This window comes from Cloeon dipterum, chromosome 4, assembly GCF_949628265.1.
Source record: "Cloeon dipterum chromosome 4, ieCloDipt1.1, whole genome shotgun sequence".
Classification (NCBI taxonomy): Eukaryota; Metazoa; Arthropoda; class Insecta; order Ephemeroptera; family Baetidae; genus Cloeon; species Cloeon dipterum.
In genome coordinates this window covers 16532110-16550312 of record NC_088789.1, presented here as the reverse complement: position 1 = coordinate 16550312, position 18203 = coordinate 16532110, and the positions used below count along the sequence as shown (strand labels likewise).

The window sequence follows — 18203 nt, the reverse complement described above, 5'->3', positions numbered from 1 at the left end:
TTTTCCTGACTTTATCTAAAACGATTGAAAACCACCAACAAGTAAATTATTTGATATCTTCTGAATGCATTTAATTACATATCTGATTTAACTAAGTTGTTTGCTCCAATTTTTGACCACCATGTTTTGCGTGTACTTGCAATGTGAAAATCCGCTGATTTGTATCTAATTTAAAATCTCTAGCATTGCATGGACGAGTCCATTCAGATTTGGGAGAATTGCGAAAGCTATCCGTCTCGCTACTTGCTGGATTGCACCTATGCTGGAATTAATGTGATGGGACGTCTAGGGGTATTAAATAAAATACCCCGGTGTGGGGGCAGTAACATGAACTGGTCATTTCCTGGACTGGACTACTTCCTTCATTTTGGCCCTTGCGCCTATGTTTTAAAAAGCCCAAAATTATTTACGCCGATTATACAGAGAATCCGACGCTGACTAATGCACAATGCGTAATAAAAAAGATGATACGTCTGCGGAGTCAAGGCTCAGGACCTTTGCGTCGCGTTTCCAGCCAGGTGTATACAAATAATTAGGAGGCGGGCGCACAATCTGATATAATATTCCTCTCCGATCGCAAACGCCGGCATTCGTTCCCTGGCATTTGCTGAAGATGCAGCAACACGCGATACTTGTCCTCCTCTCGTCGCTTGTCATTGCTGGACTTGAGGCACGGGGTGTCCCAGCCGTCCTGCGCCCCTCGGACAGAACCCTCTACATCAGGAGTATCCCAGAGGTCAAAGGGTACAACAGCCAGATCTATGAGGTTCTCATGACACCCTTTTCCAGAAAGGTATAATATTATATCGCACTCATATGTTCAGGCAATTTTGAAGCAAAATTATTTTGACTTATGCATTTTTATCTTTGTTGATGTAGATATAAAATATAAAATAAGTGTCTTAGAAACATTAATTTGTGTGCCCCCAGTTTGAAATATAAAACCAGAGTGTAAATGTTTATTTATCGTGATCAAAAGATTCTATTTGTACAGGTAGTCATTTTAATTAGAAATAAATTATTTTGGATAAATGATGTCATTTCAAGGATATTGTTGAAATTTAAGGGATTTAAACTATCAAATTATTTTTCTGCACATTCAGATTTATTTTTAGACACTAAATCAGCCAGGATCGGCTTGTTCCATCTTTGAGATCGTTTAGAGAGCTCAAACCATTTAAAATATACGTTAAAAACCTTTAATTTGTCTGATTTTTCTAATCAAAAAATAATATACTCTGTGCGTTAGTTAATAATTGAAAAGATGCTCTTTGAAATATCTATTAGATTATATAGAAAAAGGGAAAAAATTTCGAATCATATTTCCCCATTTTTTTACGAAAATTAGGCCTTAACTCAATTTTGTTTGGTTTTTTTTTATCCAAAACAAGCACAAGAGTGAATAATTTTTTTGTACAATTTTAAAGATTTTTTTATCTAAATTGGTAAATTTTTCTTAAAACAAATCCGCAATTATAAATTTTATTTATTGAAAACGAAAAAAAATACCTGGTACACTAACTAATTGACTAAATCTCTTTTTTTAAACGTATAAAATCATGTTAAAAAGAATACAACCCGAATTTTGAAAAATGGGCAAGAAACCCGCGAATACCCAAATGGGTAAAAACACTAAAAAAAATCTACATTATTCTACATTGGTCCCCATTTTTTTTTTAATTAAAGCCCAAACCTTCCACATAAAATTTTCTTCATTTTCATAAAAAAATGTTTAAAATTCCTATCTGGCGTATTAGGAACAATAATCGTTAATTCGTGATGCACGCACTTAACTAAAGTTAAAAGCGTTGAATATATTGGATTTGCAGGAATTATTTAATAACCAATTTTAAGCGTGACATCATTAAGCATTAATGCACACACACACCGATGCTGCCATCAGGAAATTTATTTGCTCGTTTGAGGCTGTGGCCATGAGCAGGGTATTCTTTCTCAGCGGCGGCAAAGATGTTCCAATATAAAAGAGAATAAGCTGCGAGATGACATCATGCTGTAGCATCATCTCGCTTTTATCGAGACAAAGTCGTTTTTCCTTGACAGACAACAAGACGCTCGTTCGTCCAGCACCGACAAAAAATTAAAGAGGAACGTGCGCGCTCAATTTTCTTATTTGCACTCGACCAATGCCAAAGTTAATTATACACGTGGTTCTGTGAAAAATTGTTCAGGCGGACGCGGAATCGGCGGTAGGCAAAAAAGCCGTGGCGGTGCTAAGATCCCTAGAAGACAAATTGCACGGCGAAATCATCGTCAAGGAAGATGCCGGCGGCGCGAAGATGCAACTGCGCGCTGAGCTGCACGGACTCCCTTCTGGGCTCAACCTTGGCCTCTCGGTACACGAAAATGGCGATTGCAGGAAGCTGGGTCCTGTCTTCAAGCCCGACCAGGTAACATATAGTCACGTCTAAAATTCAATAATCATTATTAAATTCCATATTTCAATCTGGCTTATTTGTTCTATATGTTAATGGTAAGAATTTTGCACTTGTTATATAAGCCCTAAAAATGAGGCCAAGAGTCGGGCAATGGCATGATTTAAATTTTTTAAAGGATTTTTTGGAAAAATTTAAAGTTTTTATTAAAACCATATTTTTTAAAAAATGGTCTGATTTTCAAAAAGCAAACATTTCTGGAACCAGCAAAAGTCAAGCTGAGTTGCTTTGAATGAAATTTTCCCATTTTGAAATTTACAGCCGGCCAATTCGATACCGAGCCCTGAAATACCCGCCGGCTACCTGGGTTCCTTCCAGGTGGATGACGAAGGAAAGCTATTGGTGGAGATGACTCTGGGCCCAAAGCTGGCCTTCAGCGGACATCGAAGCGTTTTAGCCCGCGGAATCGCGTTCCACGATATGAGCAAAAAAGAGTCAACCTCTGTTGCTTGTGGGATATTGGGGAGATCGGCGCCTTCAGCGGAAGAGAGCGCCGCTGCGAGGAGAAGAAGGCACCACTTTGGACACAAATAATAACAATGTAATGACACCGTCTTAGCCAAAAGTTTAATACATATTATTTGTATGAATTCAGTATATCAATACTCTGAGCAATTGTTTATTAAATAAAGCACTCAAAACTATAGCGCTGTCCTGTTTTTTTTACATATTTTCCTAGACTGAGAGGCAGGTGATGAATATTTTGTACGATGTTTGAGAAATAAAAGCTCAAAAACAAAATAAGCTAAGGCTATGAATCGTAAAAACGCATCTGATTTTACTTATTTTAAATTCGTAAAAATAAATAAGAACCCGCGCCCTTGTGGTGGATTTCACTAAAAATTAATTCGACAGTGGCTACTGACATACAAAATTAATAAGAAATAATGGAAGGCTGAACATTTGAAAAATTGAAAAAAAAAAATTGCGAAAAATAATGGAAAAGAGGGAAACAATCGAGATTCGGTATTAACATTGAAACATTGACAACCCCGCAACTCGCATAATTATAAATTACCTCCCTGTGATAAAAATTCAAAATCCCCTCTTAATATAAATCAACAAAACAAAAAATATGCCAAATATTTCGTTTTTATTTAAGCTGAAGTCTGCGGCCACCTCTTTACTCCTGAAAATCACAATTATTTAAAGAATTGCTCGTGCTTTCGCGCGCAAACGAAACGACTTCCAAGCAGGTTGTAGTTGTAGATGTCTCTGCCGTCGAATGCTGCTAGGTTAGTTTTGTTGTGATCTTATATCTTATCCTCCGTGGTCTAGCAGAATTTTAGAAATCACACGAGCTTGGTCCTTTACTTTGTTTAGTAGTTTGAGTCGGAACTGTGTCGAATTTCGCTGATTTCGCTGTTGTTAAGTTGTCACAAAATTCTGCGAAAGTCGCTGAAACCAAGGGGATCGCCTATCAGTTGCCTGTAATGTTTAGCTGCTTCTGAAAACTGCAGCGCACGCCGGTGAGATAATTGCACGTTAACATTTTGGATTGACTATAATGACGCAACTTTAAGGCTTTCTTAGCCTTTTTAAATCACTATTGATTTCAGTTTTAAACGAGCTATTAATAACATTGCATTTAATTTTTTAGAATCGGAGGAAAGTGAGCAAAACGAAATCAAGATGATAACGCTGACCAAAATGCTCAACAATGATGGCAGAAATAGCAGAAGGGCCTCCGTCAGAGACAAATTATTAATCAAAGAGGTTTGTTTGTACGCAGCTTCAATTTGCAATATTTTCAGTGGCAATGATAAGACTGAATAATACTTAAAAGAATTGTTAATCGAGTATGTACATACCATTGTGTGTTATTTTCTTTTGCAACCGTTCTAAATTTATTTCGTCGCTTGATAAAAACTGTACAATGCACACAGTATAATATTATGAATATTATTTAAAAAGGATAAGTGCACTTATAACAAATATTGCCCTTTTGAAAGATATTTTGAGAATTTGAGGTTTTGTGACTTAAACTTGTAAGCACAACCAAATCTAATTAGAGCCATAATCAGTCAAAGCAACAAATTTCTGTCCAGGGGTCGATGGATTTTGATGAAATTTTTTTGCGTTAATTTTGCCCTAATTGACCGACAAAACAGTTGAGAAAACTCGGCCTTTCCAATTTTTGCGGGTTTTGCAGGCGCTCAAATGTCAAAATCTGGGAATTTTGAGTACTTCATAACTTTGCTCAGGGTAGTCCTAGAACAAAAATTAAAAAACCCGTAAACACGTCTCAACAAGGCAAACAACTTTTATATTGACCTCAAAGTGTTAAGTCAAAGGTCAAGATCATAAAAATTAATTTTTTTGATTTTAAACTCAAATTTGAAAATGAATGTATTGATTTTTTTATTTTTTTCATAGCCATTTTGTAGAGCACAAAAAATTAAGCTAATAACGTTAAAATTTGGAATGGCGATTTTTCCTATTTTTTTTTTTTTTTAATTAAAAATGAAAACTTCAAAAATCCTTGTTTTTCGAGGTTGGTAAAAAACGATGATTGGCCAAATCTCGACTTCTAGTCATCCGAATTTCAAAAACCGCATACAGTTAGACTCCTCTCGACGCTCCTAAGTGCACTAAAGGGGTATGAGACCCACCAACCCCCAACCCCCTTTAAACCCCCCAAATAACGTGAAATTTAGAATTTTTCGTCCGTTTCAACACCTTAGCATGACGTTGACGAGTAATTGTCTTCAAACCAATTCTGTTACTTAGTTCACTTTAAATCGAGTCAAACGGTTCTTAATTTTTGTAAATAGGACCACCACAACCTGAGTGCACAAAGTTTTTTTTTTATCGAGACCGATGCAATAAAATGCTTGATGAGCACCAAATCTCGAATTCTACACTCTCGGAAGTGATTAAATTACACTTTTCCGCTCAAAAATGATTACAAAAAAAAAGCGCGCTTGGGATGGGGTGTGTAGTAGGGGTTGAATGGGATTGCACCCTTTAATCCCGAAAGGGATGTCAGGACAATTTGAGTGGTGTGCTGTTTATTTATTTTATAATTTGCGTCGAGATTTTTAGTGCACAATTCGAGATTTGGTGCTCATCAAGCATTCTATTGCATCCGCCTCGATTAAAAAAAAAACTTTGTGCACCCGAATCTCGGGTTGTGGTGGTCCTATTAACAAAAATTAAGTTAATGTAAAAGTTGTTTGCCTTGTTGAGACGAGTTTACGAGTTTTTTTAATTTTTGTTCTAGGACTACCCTGAGCAAAGTTATGAAGTACTCTAAATTCCCAGATTTTGACATTTGAACGCCCGCAAAACCCGCAAAAATTGGAAAGTCGGAGTTTTCTCAACTGTTTTGTCGGTCAATTAGGGCAAAATTAACGCAAAAAAATTTCATCAAAATCCATTGACCCCTGGACAGAAATTTGTTGCTTTGACTGATTATGGCTCAATAACAGTTTTGTAAAATTATGAACCGCAAAGAAATATGTCGCTATTCTCGCTCAGTGTAAAGTCGAACCCTTACTATATCGCTAATTCATTTTAATTTTTTTACAGAATGTTGATATTAATTAGAATTTATCTTTCTCAGGTCCAAGAAATGGAAGCGGAGCTGCCACCCACGTGCAGTACTTTCTTTGAAGATACTCATAAACTGCATGAATTTTTCCTGACAGTGACCCCAGACGAGGGCTACTGGTATGAGGGTCACTTCAAATTCCACATATATGTTCCAGAGGAATACAACATGGCAGTAAGTAAAGAAGCCAATTTCGGTGCCTTCTCACAGTGCGTCTCGAATTTTCAGCCGCCAAAAGTCAGATGTTTAACCAAGTTGTGGCATCCCAATATTAGTGTTGATGGAGAAATTTGTTTGAGTTTGCTTCGACAGAGTTCTATAGACGGACTTGGCTGGGCACCCACTCGCAGATTAAAAGACGTTGTGTGGGGCCTGAACTCTCTCTTTACAGTAAGTCATTAAAAAACATCCTCAAGTTTTATAAAAACTGACTGGCTTAGGTGAATTGAGCCCTGGCGTCAAGGTAGCCTTTGAGCGATCGATTTAATTCAATGCACATGTGTAGCCACTTAACTAACTCCTGTTAGGATCTGTATTGGTTTGATTTTCAATGTCAACGGCCTAGACAAAAGCTTTCATGTTAATATTCACCTCAATTGGACCCTCTATGTGTCTACATGGTGCTCTGGAATGAGATTGCTCGCATATCAGGGCATTTCCTGAGCTCCATGACGACTTCCTAAGGGTCAAACTGCACATATTCTGAAAGATTTTGACTTTGCCATTACAACAGTGTGCAGATCTTGCTAATTGAACAAATACTATGCCCGTCAGGCGTCGGTTAAGTGGCTTAAATGGGAATTTCATGAAATCGATTGCTCAAGGACAACCTTAACGACAATGGGTTCAATTTCTTTCCTATTTTGATGGTCATGTCTGACCTGATGCTAAAAAAACGGTTAAAATTTTGAAGTTGAAGGCTGTCTAAGTGGGCATCTTTTGGCACAAAATTTGATGTTCCTAGCATCATTATAATACAAAAATAATTTTAACGCAGATGACCGTTTCACCAGGTTTTCCCTATCTATTTTCTAGAAAACGTTTTTTACATTTTACTGACAAATTTACTTATTTTGACACCTGTGTATTACCCTAAAAAATACTTAAAAATCAGGATAGTGCTCGAACAAAAATTTAAAATTTGTAGATCATTGAAGATCTCTTTCGGAAATACCCTACTGCGGACTGTTATAATAACACTCCACAAAAATTGTGTTGTGTGAGAGACAATTTGAATTACTTCACATGCAAATCAAAGAAAGGCTATTTTTATTATAATTATTATTTCAACTGTCCAAGGTTTATTGAAGTAGTGAACAATTTTCAGATTTTATTCTAATGACTTTGTAATTTAAGATAAGCTGCATGGAGACTGCGCTGCACATAAATCGATTTTTCAATTATTTCTTGTTTCAGGACTTGTTGAACTTTGAGGATCCGTTGAATATTGAAGCAGCAGATATGTATCAAAAAGACAAGGAAGCTTTCAAAGTTAAGGCCAGAGAGTATGTTGTTAACTTCGCCCGTCGGTAATTTGTTCCCCATAATAAAGACAGGCAAGACTTAAATTATTATGCTGCCAAGGTTGCAAGTGCCGGTGAAGTGATTTTTTTTATATTTCCATGGTTTACAAATTACTGCACGCGTCCTCATTTGCTTAATTATCAAACTTCGCCTGTGTTTTGCAATTTGTAACAATTTTATGTGAAGTATATTCTTATTAAATCGATTGATGCGATTTTAAATTACAAAACCAGTTGTTTATCATTGTTTGCGTACCATTTCGTTTCCATTTTTTCGCGTGTTAGAGATAATAAGGATGAAAGTCGATTAAATTTATCAAAGCTTTGGCGCGCGTGTGGTTTGTTTTGGAGATCATCACGCCATTCTCGGGTAAAAAGGAAATGCCTCAATCAGTAGTTTGATGTGGTTCCCAAGTTCATGTCAAGTCCACCAATTGTCTTGCTGCCCCAGTCAAGGTGATAACGACACAGGGCCAAAGGGTTATCATCTATGATTTGACTGCTCTCGGGCTAGACAGATCCCAACTCTCACTATATCTGAAGCAGCCGCAGGGAAAGCCGACTCAAAATGTTCTCACTCGTTAGAGGAGTAAGAAAAGCAAACATACGTGTTAAATATGGTGGTGTTAAAAAACTTTTTTCTCTCCGTTAGGTTACCCGGACAGGTTTCTGTTGCGTCAAAAACTCGCGACTTTTGACAACTGTGACGCCGCCAAGGGATCGTTCTCGAGAGCAGGTTCTTTTTTAAACTCGTCCCTCCAGCGAGTATTAGTGATTTTTTTTATTAAGTTTCAATTCAGAATTTTGAAAACCAACTTTCTCAACCAATTTAAAGCTGGGAGCACAGTTGAAATCTGTTATGTACCTACAAGGAAACTCTTAAGATTCAACGTTTAGTTTTCGGCGAAACCATTGAATTCGTGAAGCTTTTCCTGATGTTAAGAATCACATTCAGTGTGGAAGTTTATCGATTTGATGATTTTAGCGATTTTTAAATATATTAAGAACATGGCTCAAAATTTCAAAATTAACCTAACAATAATTTTTGCTCAATTTAGCTGAAATTTCGTTTTCATACACTGTTTGATGATACAAATCAATTGGTATAGGCCATTTTAAGCTCTTAATGGTTAATAATAGAGCAAAAAACTAATATCCTGAAAGCTGAAACGATTTCGTAATTTATACATGTCTATAAAAACTTATATTCCTTTTTATTTAAAAAATAGATTTTATACAAAGATTGTAATTATAAAGAAAATATCAAGATATTTTTCTTATTGACAAACAAGAAGCACGACGTGGTTTTCATCTCAGAAATTTTTAAATTAAATTAAACCATTAATGAGCCACTGACAAATTTTCTGGTAAAAGTTAAAAAATCGGGGTTTCCGGAAAAAATTACCCTTACATCGATTTGTCTTGTCAAGTAAAGTCTACCTATAAAATATCACGATCGAATGAAAATTAGCTTCACAATACATACGATTTTTGAATCATTCTCCCTTAATTAAATCTCATATATGGGTTTTCACCAATATCTCGCAAACTTCATCAAATTGAAAATGTATTCCTACAGATATCTCATTACTCATTGAATACAACACGATTTCAATAATTTCTCCAAAAACTAAAATGTCGAAGTTGAATCCTAAGAGTTTCCGTGTTAGCAAGTCCAGGAACAGCAGCAAAGAAATGCTGAGGCTGGTCACCTCACAGAACTTGTCCGCGACTTCCTCGACCCTGGAGAGTTCTACCAGGCTGTCCGAGACATTGGAATCGACTTTTTCTGCGGGGTGCCGGACTCATTGCTCAAAGGTAACTGAAGTTCCCGAAGGGTAATTGACGTCAAGCATCCCCATTTGCAGATTTCTGTGCTTTCGTGACGAGCAACGTGCCAGCTTCGAACCACATCATCGCCTCGAACGAAGGCAATGCCGTGAGTATTGCGGCCGGATACCACCTGGCCACCAACAAATCCGCTCTTGTTTATTTGCAAAATTCTGGCTTGGGGAACACAGTGAATCCACTTGTTTCAATGACCTCGCGGGAGGTGTACAGCATGCCGCTGTTGCTGTTGGTCGGTTGGCGCGGTGAGCCAGGCAAGAGGGATGAACCACAGCACCTGCTGCAGGGCCAGGTTACCCCTGGCTTGCTGGGTAAACACAGCAAACATTTTTAAATCAAACGCAATCTAATGGGACCACCGTGGACTATATCTGAAACATGGTTTTGGAAATTGTCCGTATGCCTAGAATTATTCTGAATCGGAGTTTGTCCTATGATAGTTTACACTACACACCTAAAATTTAAAATTTCGGAGTTTACCTGAACTTAATACATTTTCGGACAAATTCCAGTCTGGTTTTTGGATAAGTTTACAGTTCCCGAATCCCAATTTCGGACAGAGTAAATCACCCAAATCTAATCAGTAAAAATTCAGCTGCACTGGGAATCCCCTTCCAGTCTCTGCCGGACTACTTCGAGGGCGCCAGGGATGCGTTGTACACGGCCAAGAAGCACATGCAGCACAATAACAGCGCCTACTGCCTGCTTGTCAAGAGGCAGACCTTCTTGCCCCACGTGCTGCCACCCCCGCCTGCCAAGTATAAATTATAATTTCAGCAGTCTTTGTGACAAAACCAATCAATGTAATCGCTAGGTGTCCTCTAAAGAGAGAGGACGCTGTGAAGCTGGTCGTGGCCAACCTCAAGGACCGCGACGTCGTCGTCTCCACCACCGGCATGTTGTCCAGGGAGCTTTTTGAGTACAGGAAGTCAGTCAGTCAGGGTCACGAGCGCGACTTCCTGACGGTGGGCTCGATGGGACACGCGTCCAGCATTGCGCTGGGCATTGCGATTCAAAGACCAAAGAGACAGGTACCAGTCTAAATCAATTTTTTGAGACAAATGCCACGAGTCGGGGAACAAAATTAGCACGAGGGTCAAGCATACCCGAGGAAATTTACTTCTGAAATCAGAGACAAGTCCTACGATGTGCAGCGTTTGCTATCTGATGGTTAGAACCCGAGATTTGGAGTCAACTAAATTTGCAAAGCACGAAAAATTCGTGGTTCGAATTTTTAAGCTTATTTCCTTGATAACAAAATAGAAACAGACTGAAATTTTCACGCAAGTCATGGGACAACATTTAAAAAATTTCAAAACTGGCATGAGCCCATTATTTCTAAAATGTTACTTAGAAAAAAAAATCATTTAGACTTTGACCGAGAACATCAAATTTGGTGTTAGTTCGATCGGGCTTGGCGAGAGGAAACCATATAAAACATACCTTATTTTATAAATCACTTAACAGGGAGATTAAATACAGAGATCTAAAAGTTTTTCAAAATTATCCAGAAAATCCTAGACGAAATTATCTGGTGACGCAATCTATGAATAGAGACTGCTATTAATTTCGATGAATTTTCTTGACTTCTCATGCCAATTTTATCCGCCAACCCGTGAAATTTCGTCATAAGTGAACAACAATTTGCTCTAAATTCTCCAGATATTTTGCATCGACGGTGACGGGAGCGTGATCATGCACATGGGAGCGCTTGCAGTCATTGGACAAACAGAGCCGCAGAATTTCAAACACATTATCATCAACAATGGAACCCACGACTCAGTCGGGGGCCAGCCATCAGCAGCACTCGACGAGAACAAATTCCAGCTCGTGAAAATTGCTTTGGCTTGCGGCTATAAAGAGGTATCAAGTTAAAACTATAAGAAAAATTGATGTTTTAAATCAAAATGCTTATTTCCAGGCCCGATCCGCAACAACGCTTGAGGAAATTAAAGCGGGAGTGGAATGGATGCACTCAACCAAGGGACCAATAGCGCTTGAGATCAAAGTGTCACCTGGAAGCAGGAAGAATCTGGGCCGGCCAACTAGAACGCCGATTCAGAACAAAAAAGACTTCATGCACTTCTTGGCGCTGAGTTAGTTGCATAAATAACTACCCTTGAACAGGATATGCCATCAGACTCCACGGTGCAATAATTTCTGTGATGCCACTAACATATTGTTTCAGCAGCGTATTAATTACTTGTTAAGGCCGCACCTATTGCCCTGGTTTGTGCGCACGTCGTCAAATGAATAAAACCAATTTTCTTTTGCAAATCTCCATCTAGTGGTTTTTATTTTGAATAAAAAGAATTGCAATGGAAACGTGAGCGAAAAATATTAAAATATCTTTGATATGCCCTTACCTTTATAGATAAACCGTCAACAATTTTTAATGCAAATTCAGAGTAAAATTATTTTTTAACAGATTTTTAAACATACTTTGCAGATAAAACGCTAAAAATGAGTATCAAGGCAACTTGAAGGTGTAAGTACATTGTTCTAGTCTTAAAAACAACATCCTTACTTGCTAAGTGTGCTTGCAGTAGATGAAACAAGGGACTGATGAGGCTGAGTGGGCTCCACGGTCAGCACAGAGTAAAAGTCGTTCATCCTGAGATAATCACACAGATCTTGCAGATCGCTCTGGTATCCTCTAGATGCTAATTTAGACAGATTTTTCGCCAGTAAATTGGTCCTTTCGTGGTACTTCTTGTATGCGAGAGACAGATTCTTAAACTGCGGGTGCTCATATACATCATCCTACAAAAATAAAAATTAAATAGATCACTAATTTGAATTTAATTTAAAATAAATTCAAATCGAAGAATTCAAGTAAATTAGGTATATCATCAAAAACTAATTATTAAAAAATTCAAAGGAAGCTACCATGCGATTTCAATAATGAAATAACTAACTAACTGGAAAGTTTTATTTATAATTTGGTTCTTCCGAAAATTTTCAATTCACTCCTAAATTTATTAAATATTTGTGCTTAACCTACCTTCAACTCCCATTCGTGAGCGATGACCAGAGTGTAGAAACGCAGCACAGGCCTGATTGTGGCCCCGAGCAGCTCTTGGATTTTGACGGCCTCCTTACGCAGCAGACAACGGTAGATGACGCTTCGGACGAACATCTTGTGGTGCACTTCATACAGTCCATCCAGGCTGGTCACCTTCTTGATGGCCTCCTCGCACTTGGGCCACTGCTGCACTATGGCCACGTTCAGGATGTACGAGTGGAAGGCGCGGAAAAAGGCGCTCATTTCAAAGTGGTGCTGACACAGCGTCCTGTGCTGCGGGCTGTTGTTCAAGATCTTTTTTACCACGCCGGAGTCGCAGGTCTTTAGGTGGCGGAAGGTTTGATCCAGTACCCAAATGACCCTGCGCAGACTCAGCACGAACGTAAACAGCAGGTCGTAGTACTGAAGGATGTGTCTGGTGAGCACGCTGTTCAGGGGCCAACTCACTTCGTACTGCAGCTGAATGCACTCCAGCAGGTTTGAGTCAGACACGTTGAATTTGTTTGGAATAGAGCGGAAACTCAGCGAGAGCCGCTCTTTGTTAGGATCTTCGGAGCCAACAAGAGCATTCTGCAGAATCAAATTCATCGCCGTGAAGTTGAGCAGGTTGCCCGGCCTGTCCTGGAAATGCTCTATTTCGGTGCAGAGCTGCGACGTGAGCCGAGTGGCGAACTCTCCGTCGAGAAGGAGGAAGTACTTGCGGAGAGACTTAAAGTGGCTCAGAATGGACTGGTCGTGCAGGAAGACGTGCAGCACGTACTGGTTGGCCAGCTGCACCTGCGTGTTCAGAACAACCGACACGGTGTGCTGCAAAAAGCTGTTTTTGATGTGGTTGCTGCAGTCAAAGCTGTTCTCCTTGATGGACAGGTTGACGCTTTCCTTGCTGGTGACCGACTGCCAACGCAGCGGCTCAGAAATCGTCGACATGATGCTGCTCACTGAAAAGCTGCTGGCTGAGGCTGGGAACGGTTTCACAGGCATATCCAGCGGGGTTCCGCACTTGCTCTCCTCAGAGCTGATGGACATCGCGGACGGCTGAGTTTCCGTGTCTGGCGTCTCCAGAGGTTCGCAATTCTCGGTGTCTGTGGAGGCGAACATTTCCACGGGCGTTGCTAATTCTTCCATTGGGGACGCGTCCGCAGTTTTGTTGTCCAAAAGCTCCTTGGCATTGTCTAGCTGATCGAAATCAGAGAAAAACTCGTGATTCATTACGCGGGCCTTGTTGCGAGCTGCCTCGTCAGCTCTGAGTTTGAACATCTCACTCAACTGCTGATTATCTTGCAACGTTGATGGCTTTTTTGCTACTCTATCTGAATCACATTCGTCGTAGTTTTGGATAAGGTTGTACTCGTGACTTAACACTTTGGCTTTGTTCTTCGCAGCCTCAATCGCAGCAGTATTGTCTATTGTGGACAAATCCCCTTCGTTGCGGTCCAATTTTATAGGCAAAGAGGTCGGCACTTTCCTAGGACTAAGATTGGCGTTGTCATCTTGACCCTCGGCAGCGACAGGATTCTTGTTTTCATCCTCATTGGCTGGCAGGTTGTCATTCACCATGCTCTGTTGACTGATACTGCTGCCGTCACATTCATCTTCTTCTGCAACTATGGATTTTCCAGTCAAAAAATCGAGTTCTTCTCTGAGACTTTGGATTTCAGCTTCAGCATTGGCAAGTTTATCCTCAGGCTCTTTGCTGTTCATATCATAGTGGCGCCGCATTCGCTCCCTACAATAATAGATAAGTATTTGGAGCCGGTGTTAAATTCCACACTCTTACTTTTCCTCTTCCAGCAGTTTAAGCTGTTTTTCCTGCAACTCCTTCAGCTCCTGCACGAATTTCTCCTCCTCTTCCTGCTCCTTCTTCAGCTGGGCGGCTTTACGTGCTTTCACCTCTTCAATCTGATTAGCCAGCTCCTCTTTCAACTTTCTTGCCCTTTCAGCCTTCAGCTTTCTTTCTTTCTCCAAAGCAGCTGATATTACCAGCCAATTAGTGCCATTCAAATGGGCGATAAATTAAGTTTACCTCTGATTTCAATTAGTCTTTCCTCTCGAACCCTGGTCACCATGGCCAAGAAGGCTTGTTGCTGCTCTTGATTGATTTCCAGCTGCTCTGCTGCCGTCACAGGAGGCCCACAAAGTTCTGCAGCCTCTTGCTCATACATAACGCATTGCGCTTTCAAACGGTCCAACTCAGCATCATTCAAGCAGCAGACAACTGGTGGTCTGTTTTTCAGTTTCAAAAGTGGATGCTGGAAAGATAATGCATATATTTAGTATTCTCCTTGCGCTATTGATTTAATTAAATTTCCATTTTATTAATGTCTGTGGGCTCTTTATTGGTTTAATCTGCACACCATTGGAATGGCTTCATTAGTACCCAAATAATTTCTAAACGTTTAAGCTCTAAGAGGCTTATCTTCCCAGATTTTACCCTGGTTTTCTGGGAAAACGGCCAATTTTTCCGTTAAACTTGGTTATATAGACAACCCTGTGAACCCTGACAACATGCTAAAATATCAAAATGGTGTTCAACAAAAAGTTACAAAATTTTAGACAGTAATATATCAAAGCCCTTGTATTGACCCCCCACTTATTAATTCAATTCAGTTTAGAAATGTGATGTTCTTCTGAATTTCCCACACTAAGCAGAATTACAAAATTGGATGTCTTACATTTTTCTGACACAATTTTAGGAACGATATCGCTATTCCACACTCCTTGACAGATTCCTCTAGCCCTTTCATGAAGCTGGGCACTCGAGTTTCAAGAATGACAAACGAGTCAGCCCAGAAAGCTCGGTCACGGCGGCTTAGCATGCCTGGTTGTGGCTGGATCATGAACTCTGCCTTTTTGCCTTCCGGTAGTTCTCCTTCAAAAATCCACTCCCAGAGTATTCTGTGAAAATTGCATTTTAGCACTCAATTGCGCCTATAGGTGACCAACTTACCTCAAATAGGCTTCAGCTGCAGCCTTGAGCAAGGAATAGAACACACTGGCCATGCGGCCTGGAATGATTTCAGAGCAAATTTTGCTCAACTCCTCCAAAGCTGTCAACCCTTTCAGTCTTTTGCCAGTGGCAGGACAGCAAAATGCAGAAACAGCAACTATTGGAGGTCCAATCCAATGCATAGCGCTCACCAGAGCCAATACTCTGTCCCTGTGGTGGGCGATTAAATTTTGAACAGACTTTCTGTGCACAAGCAGCAACTTTTCCACAGCTTTTTGGATGGCCTAGATATATAATGTTCATTATTGCAATACTCATCATAAATGCGTACATGAATGGTCAAACCTGTAAAATCCTGCTTCTCTCGTGGCGGTTCTCAACAAATTTGGAAAGCATCACATGACTAGATCCGCAAGCAATCATTGGCTTGACCATTTCCGCGACTGCTTGCTGGCTGATTCCCACAACTTGCACATCTTTGGCAAGATAGAAAGACTTTCTCTCCTAAAAATTAACAATTAAATGCAGTTCAAAAGTTAAATAATCATGCACAGTACCTCGCAATAAAGAAAACTATCAGACTGGACTCCAATCAGCATGTATCCCAAGCGAGTCATGAACTCAGTCCTGCTAATTTGATTTGTGTGCGTCTTGATCACAGCAGTGTCTGTCAGCAGTGGCTTTTCTGTGGTGGCAGCGATCTGGCCGAGTTGCTCCCAGGTTCTGTGCCGCGGTGGTGGACCCATATGTGACACTGCGACCCAGTCAATTTCAGATTCTTCACTGGAGCTGTAGCCTTGGTCTTTGCGCTCTGGCTGTTGTTGCCTTGACTTTTTGGAATCCCTGCTTAAGACAACACTTTGATCAAAATGATTTGCGATTGGACAGCTTATGACCATACTTATTGTTTTTTTGAAAGAACTTTGAGCACTGTGGAAGGTTTGTGCCAGGTTCGGCATCAAAACTGAAACTTGTGCGGTAAAAATCCTTAGCCTTCTGATGGGGCAGTTCAGCAAAACGTGAGCCATCAAGCATTTCGGCTGGACAATGAAATATGCCAACGTTCCTGGCTCTGGGAACGTCAATTTGGTTCTCAGGGTTCTTCTGCTTCTTACTCCCCATGAGAGCCAGGAACTGAATGATTTCCCTGCCTCTTTCAACATTTGAGAGTTGTGCGATCAGTTTTAACAGTCGGTTGGTTGTTTGTGCGTCGTGATCTGCGTTTTTTATGCATAGGGACAAAATCTCATCACCGTCAGGATCTGGAAAAATCACAAATAATAGTATGAACAGACCAGCAAAAGAACCAGTTTTATCTTTTACCCGGGCTACTTCGTTTTGACAACAGTCCTTCGTAAATCTTGAGATGAGTGACTTTGCCAGCCTGACCATTTCTTGCCCTGTTCAAAGAGCTGGCTAGTTTTTTCGTAAGTAAAAGAATGCTGTCTTCGGACAAAATCTCCAGAATCTCCCTCGTCTCATCTTGCTCCTCACTCGTTGACATTTTGCACTCTACTGCTCTTTCTGGCGTTTCCACTCAGCGGTCACAGCATATATTTTGTTACACGCAGACCCCATTGCTACGATGCAGTCGTAAACAAGAACAAAAGGCGCGATGTGATAAAGCAAACACCTCAATTGTTAGACCAAAATAAAAAAATATTCACTCTGCTGTGCAAGTCGCAGCAATTTCTATTTTGGAGCCAAAATCAATTTTGAACCAAGTCCAAGTCCAGAGGGCACTGGCGAGGCGACAGAATATGGGCGTGGCAGCCGGAACATAACATCAATGAAAACAAAATTTTGACAGAAGAAAAATGCAGTGGCCGTGGCAGTACGATTTTCCTCCCTTTTTCACGTAAGAAATTATAATTAGTTTGTTAATATTGGAGGTGGTGGTCTTCCTTTCTTTCTTAAAAAGAGAGTGAAATAAATAAAATCTTGCTGTTTTTAAAAACAGGCTACATGGTTACGTTATGATGTCATAAAACATGGGTGTATGAAGTTAAAATTTAATAAACACCTTTACAATTTAAGCTTTATAGATTATATTATTATTCGTGTTCTATGCATATCACTGAAAATTATTTGTCTATTCCAGCTTGCAACCTCACGCAGAAACGAGGGCTAAGCAGCTCTTGGCGTGGCGAAGTATTGTCCTGGATTATTACAAGCATACAAAAGAAAGCACATTGGACGTGAGAGAGGCGCAAAGCAGTCCTCTTTTCTTCAATTCCACGATCAACCGAAAGTTGTCTCAAGAGGGTATTTTATTAATCCTGGAGAACTTGCAAAAGACTGGAAATGCAGAGCCTTTGGACAAAACAAAAAATAGGCACGCTTAAGTTTGGTCACTTCATAATTGGCTTTTTGCTTAATTGCTTTTCTTCACAGGTGGCTTATATTTTGGAAGTCTCCTGAAGAGTGGGGCAAGTTGCTTTACAACTGGGCACAAGCTAGAGGGATGACCAACTCAGTATGCACGTTATTTGAGCTCGTGTCTGGGGATGACACAACTGATGAAGGTATGAAATTAATGCAATAAATATTGTTTCTTTTTTTAATTTTTTCAACTCAAAATTATTGCTTTTTAAGAATTTTATGGTTTGGACACCGAGATCATCATTCGAGCAATCCGCACCTTGGAAGTTGAGAGAAAGGCTGAAATGATGATGTACGACGATAACCAGGGCGTCAAGTTTTTCTGAACTATAAATTAATATCCTGTGATTTAATTGTGCTATTACCAAATTTTTGGTTATAAAATATAATTATTATAAAATATCCAAGTCTGTTATTGTAAATTATTCTCCATAGCTGAAATTTCTAATTGCTTGAAATCTAAATTTTTATT

At 39.7% G+C, this 18203-nt stretch overlaps 5 protein-coding genes across 6 annotated transcripts; 4 read left to right on the top strand and 1 right to left on the bottom strand.

Moving 5' to 3' along the window:
* The first annotated feature begins 417 nt into the window (after positions 1-417).
* LOC135943932 (uncharacterized) lies at positions 418-3099 on the top strand. Its single transcript, XM_065490602.1, has 3 exons — positions 418-793; positions 2190-2408; positions 2715-3099. Exons 1-3 carry the CDS (start codon positions 614-616, stop codon positions 2985-2987), a joined length of 672 nt encoding a protein of 223 aa, XP_065346674.1. The 5' UTR covers positions 418-613; the 3' UTR covers positions 2988-3099.
* Positions 3100-3706: 607 nt separating this feature from the next.
* Positions 3707-7759, top strand: LOC135944637 (NEDD8-conjugating enzyme UBE2F-like). Its single transcript, XM_065491728.1, has 5 exons — positions 3707-3922; positions 4054-4169; positions 6019-6180; positions 6235-6396; positions 7423-7759. The coding sequence occupies exons 2-5, from the start codon at positions 4086-4088 to the stop codon at positions 7537-7539; spliced, it is 525 nt and encodes a 174-aa protein (XP_065347800.1). The 5' UTR covers positions 3707-3922; positions 4054-4085; the 3' UTR covers positions 7540-7759.
* A 141-nt stretch (positions 7760-7900) lies between these two features.
* LOC135944635 (phosphonopyruvate decarboxylase-like) lies at positions 7901-11658 on the top strand. Its single transcript, XM_065491726.1, has 8 exons — positions 7901-8118; positions 8182-8265; positions 9200-9347; positions 9398-9688; positions 9973-10135; positions 10192-10408; positions 11040-11240; positions 11299-11658. The coding sequence occupies exons 1-8, from the start codon at positions 8098-8100 to the stop codon at positions 11476-11478; spliced, it is 1305 nt and encodes a 434-aa protein (XP_065347798.1). The 5' UTR covers positions 7901-8097; the 3' UTR covers positions 11479-11658.
* Positions 11659-11735: 77 nt separating this feature from the next.
* Grip163 (gamma-tubulin complex component 6) lies at positions 11736-17046 on the bottom strand. Of its 2 annotated transcripts, none has more exons than XM_065491724.1 (10): positions 16673-17046; positions 16251-16611; positions 15907-16207; positions 15695-15853; positions 15350-15633; positions 15075-15297; positions 14426-14651; positions 14180-14372; positions 12382-14128; positions 11736-12140 (listed from the first exon to the last, which is right to left on the bottom strand). In XM_065491724.1, the coding sequence occupies exons 1-10, from the start codon at positions 16851-16853 to the stop codon at positions 11901-11903; spliced, it is 3915 nt and encodes a 1304-aa protein (XP_065347796.1). In that variant the 5' UTR covers positions 16854-17046; the 3' UTR covers positions 11736-11900. The 2 variants fall into 2 exon arrangements, with proteins under 2 accessions (XP_065347796.1, XP_065347797.1); XM_065491725.1 differs by having other exon boundaries at positions 15907-16192.
* A 58-nt stretch (positions 17047-17104) lies between these two features.
* Positions 17105-18130, top strand: Vps25 (vacuolar protein sorting 25). Its single transcript, XM_065491730.1, has 4 exons — positions 17105-17207; positions 17451-17684; positions 17744-17874; positions 17945-18130. The coding sequence occupies exons 1-4, from the start codon at positions 17167-17169 to the stop codon at positions 18055-18057; spliced, it is 519 nt and encodes a 172-aa protein (XP_065347802.1). The 5' UTR covers positions 17105-17166; the 3' UTR covers positions 18058-18130.
* Positions 18131-18203: the final 73 nt, after the last annotated feature.

Coding starts and splice junctions, on each gene's coding strand:
- LOC135943932 (XM_065490602.1), top strand. CDS start 614: ATGCAGCAACACGCGATACTTGTCCTCCTCTCGTCGCTTGTCATTGCT. Junction 794..2,189: donor TGACACCCTTTTCCAGAAAG/GTATAATATTAT, acceptor AAAATTGTTCAG/GCGGACGCGGAATCGGCGGT. Junction 2,409..2,714: donor CTGTCTTCAAGCCCGACCAG/GTAACATATAGT, acceptor TGAAATTTACAG/CCGGCCAATTCGATACCGAG.
- LOC135944637 (XM_065491728.1), top strand. CDS start 4,086: ATGATAACGCTGACCAAAATGCTCAACAATGATGGCAGAAATAGCAGA. Junction 4,170..6,018: donor ACAAATTATTAATCAAAGAG/GTTTGTTTGTAC, acceptor TATCTTTCTCAG/GTCCAAGAAATGGAAGCGGA. Junction 6,397..7,422: donor GCCTGAACTCTCTCTTTACA/GTAAGTCATTAA, acceptor TTCTTGTTTCAG/GACTTGTTGAACTTTGAGGA.
- LOC135944635 (XM_065491726.1), top strand. CDS start 8,098: ATGTTCTCACTCGTTAGAGGA. Junction 8,266..9,199: donor GGGATCGTTCTCGAGAGCAG/GTTCTTTTTTAA, acceptor TTTCCGTGTTAG/CAAGTCCAGGAACAGCAGCA. Junction 9,348..9,397: donor GCCGGACTCATTGCTCAAAG/GTAACTGAAGTT, acceptor CCCCATTTGCAG/ATTTCTGTGCTTTCGTGACG.
- Grip163 (XM_065491724.1), bottom strand. CDS start 16,853: ATGTCAACGAGTGAGGAGCAAGATGAGACGAGGGAGATTCTGGAGATT. Junction 15,854..15,906: donor ATAGTTTTCTTTATTGCGAG/GTACTGTGCATG, acceptor GTTAATTTTTAG/GAGAGAAAGTCTTTCTATCT. Junction 12,141..12,381: donor CTCACGAATGGGAGTTGAAG/GTAGGTTAAGCA, acceptor TTATTTTTGTAG/GATGATGTATATGAGCACCC.
- Vps25 (XM_065491730.1), top strand. CDS start 17,167: ATGCAGTGGCCGTGGCAGTACGATTTTCCTCCCTTTTTCAC. Junction 17,208..17,450: donor GATTTTCCTCCCTTTTTCAC/GTAAGAAATTAT, acceptor TGTCTATTCCAG/CTTGCAACCTCACGCAGAAA. Junction 17,685..17,743: donor TTGGACAAAACAAAAAATAG/GCACGCTTAAGT, acceptor TTTTCTTCACAG/GTGGCTTATATTTTGGAAGT.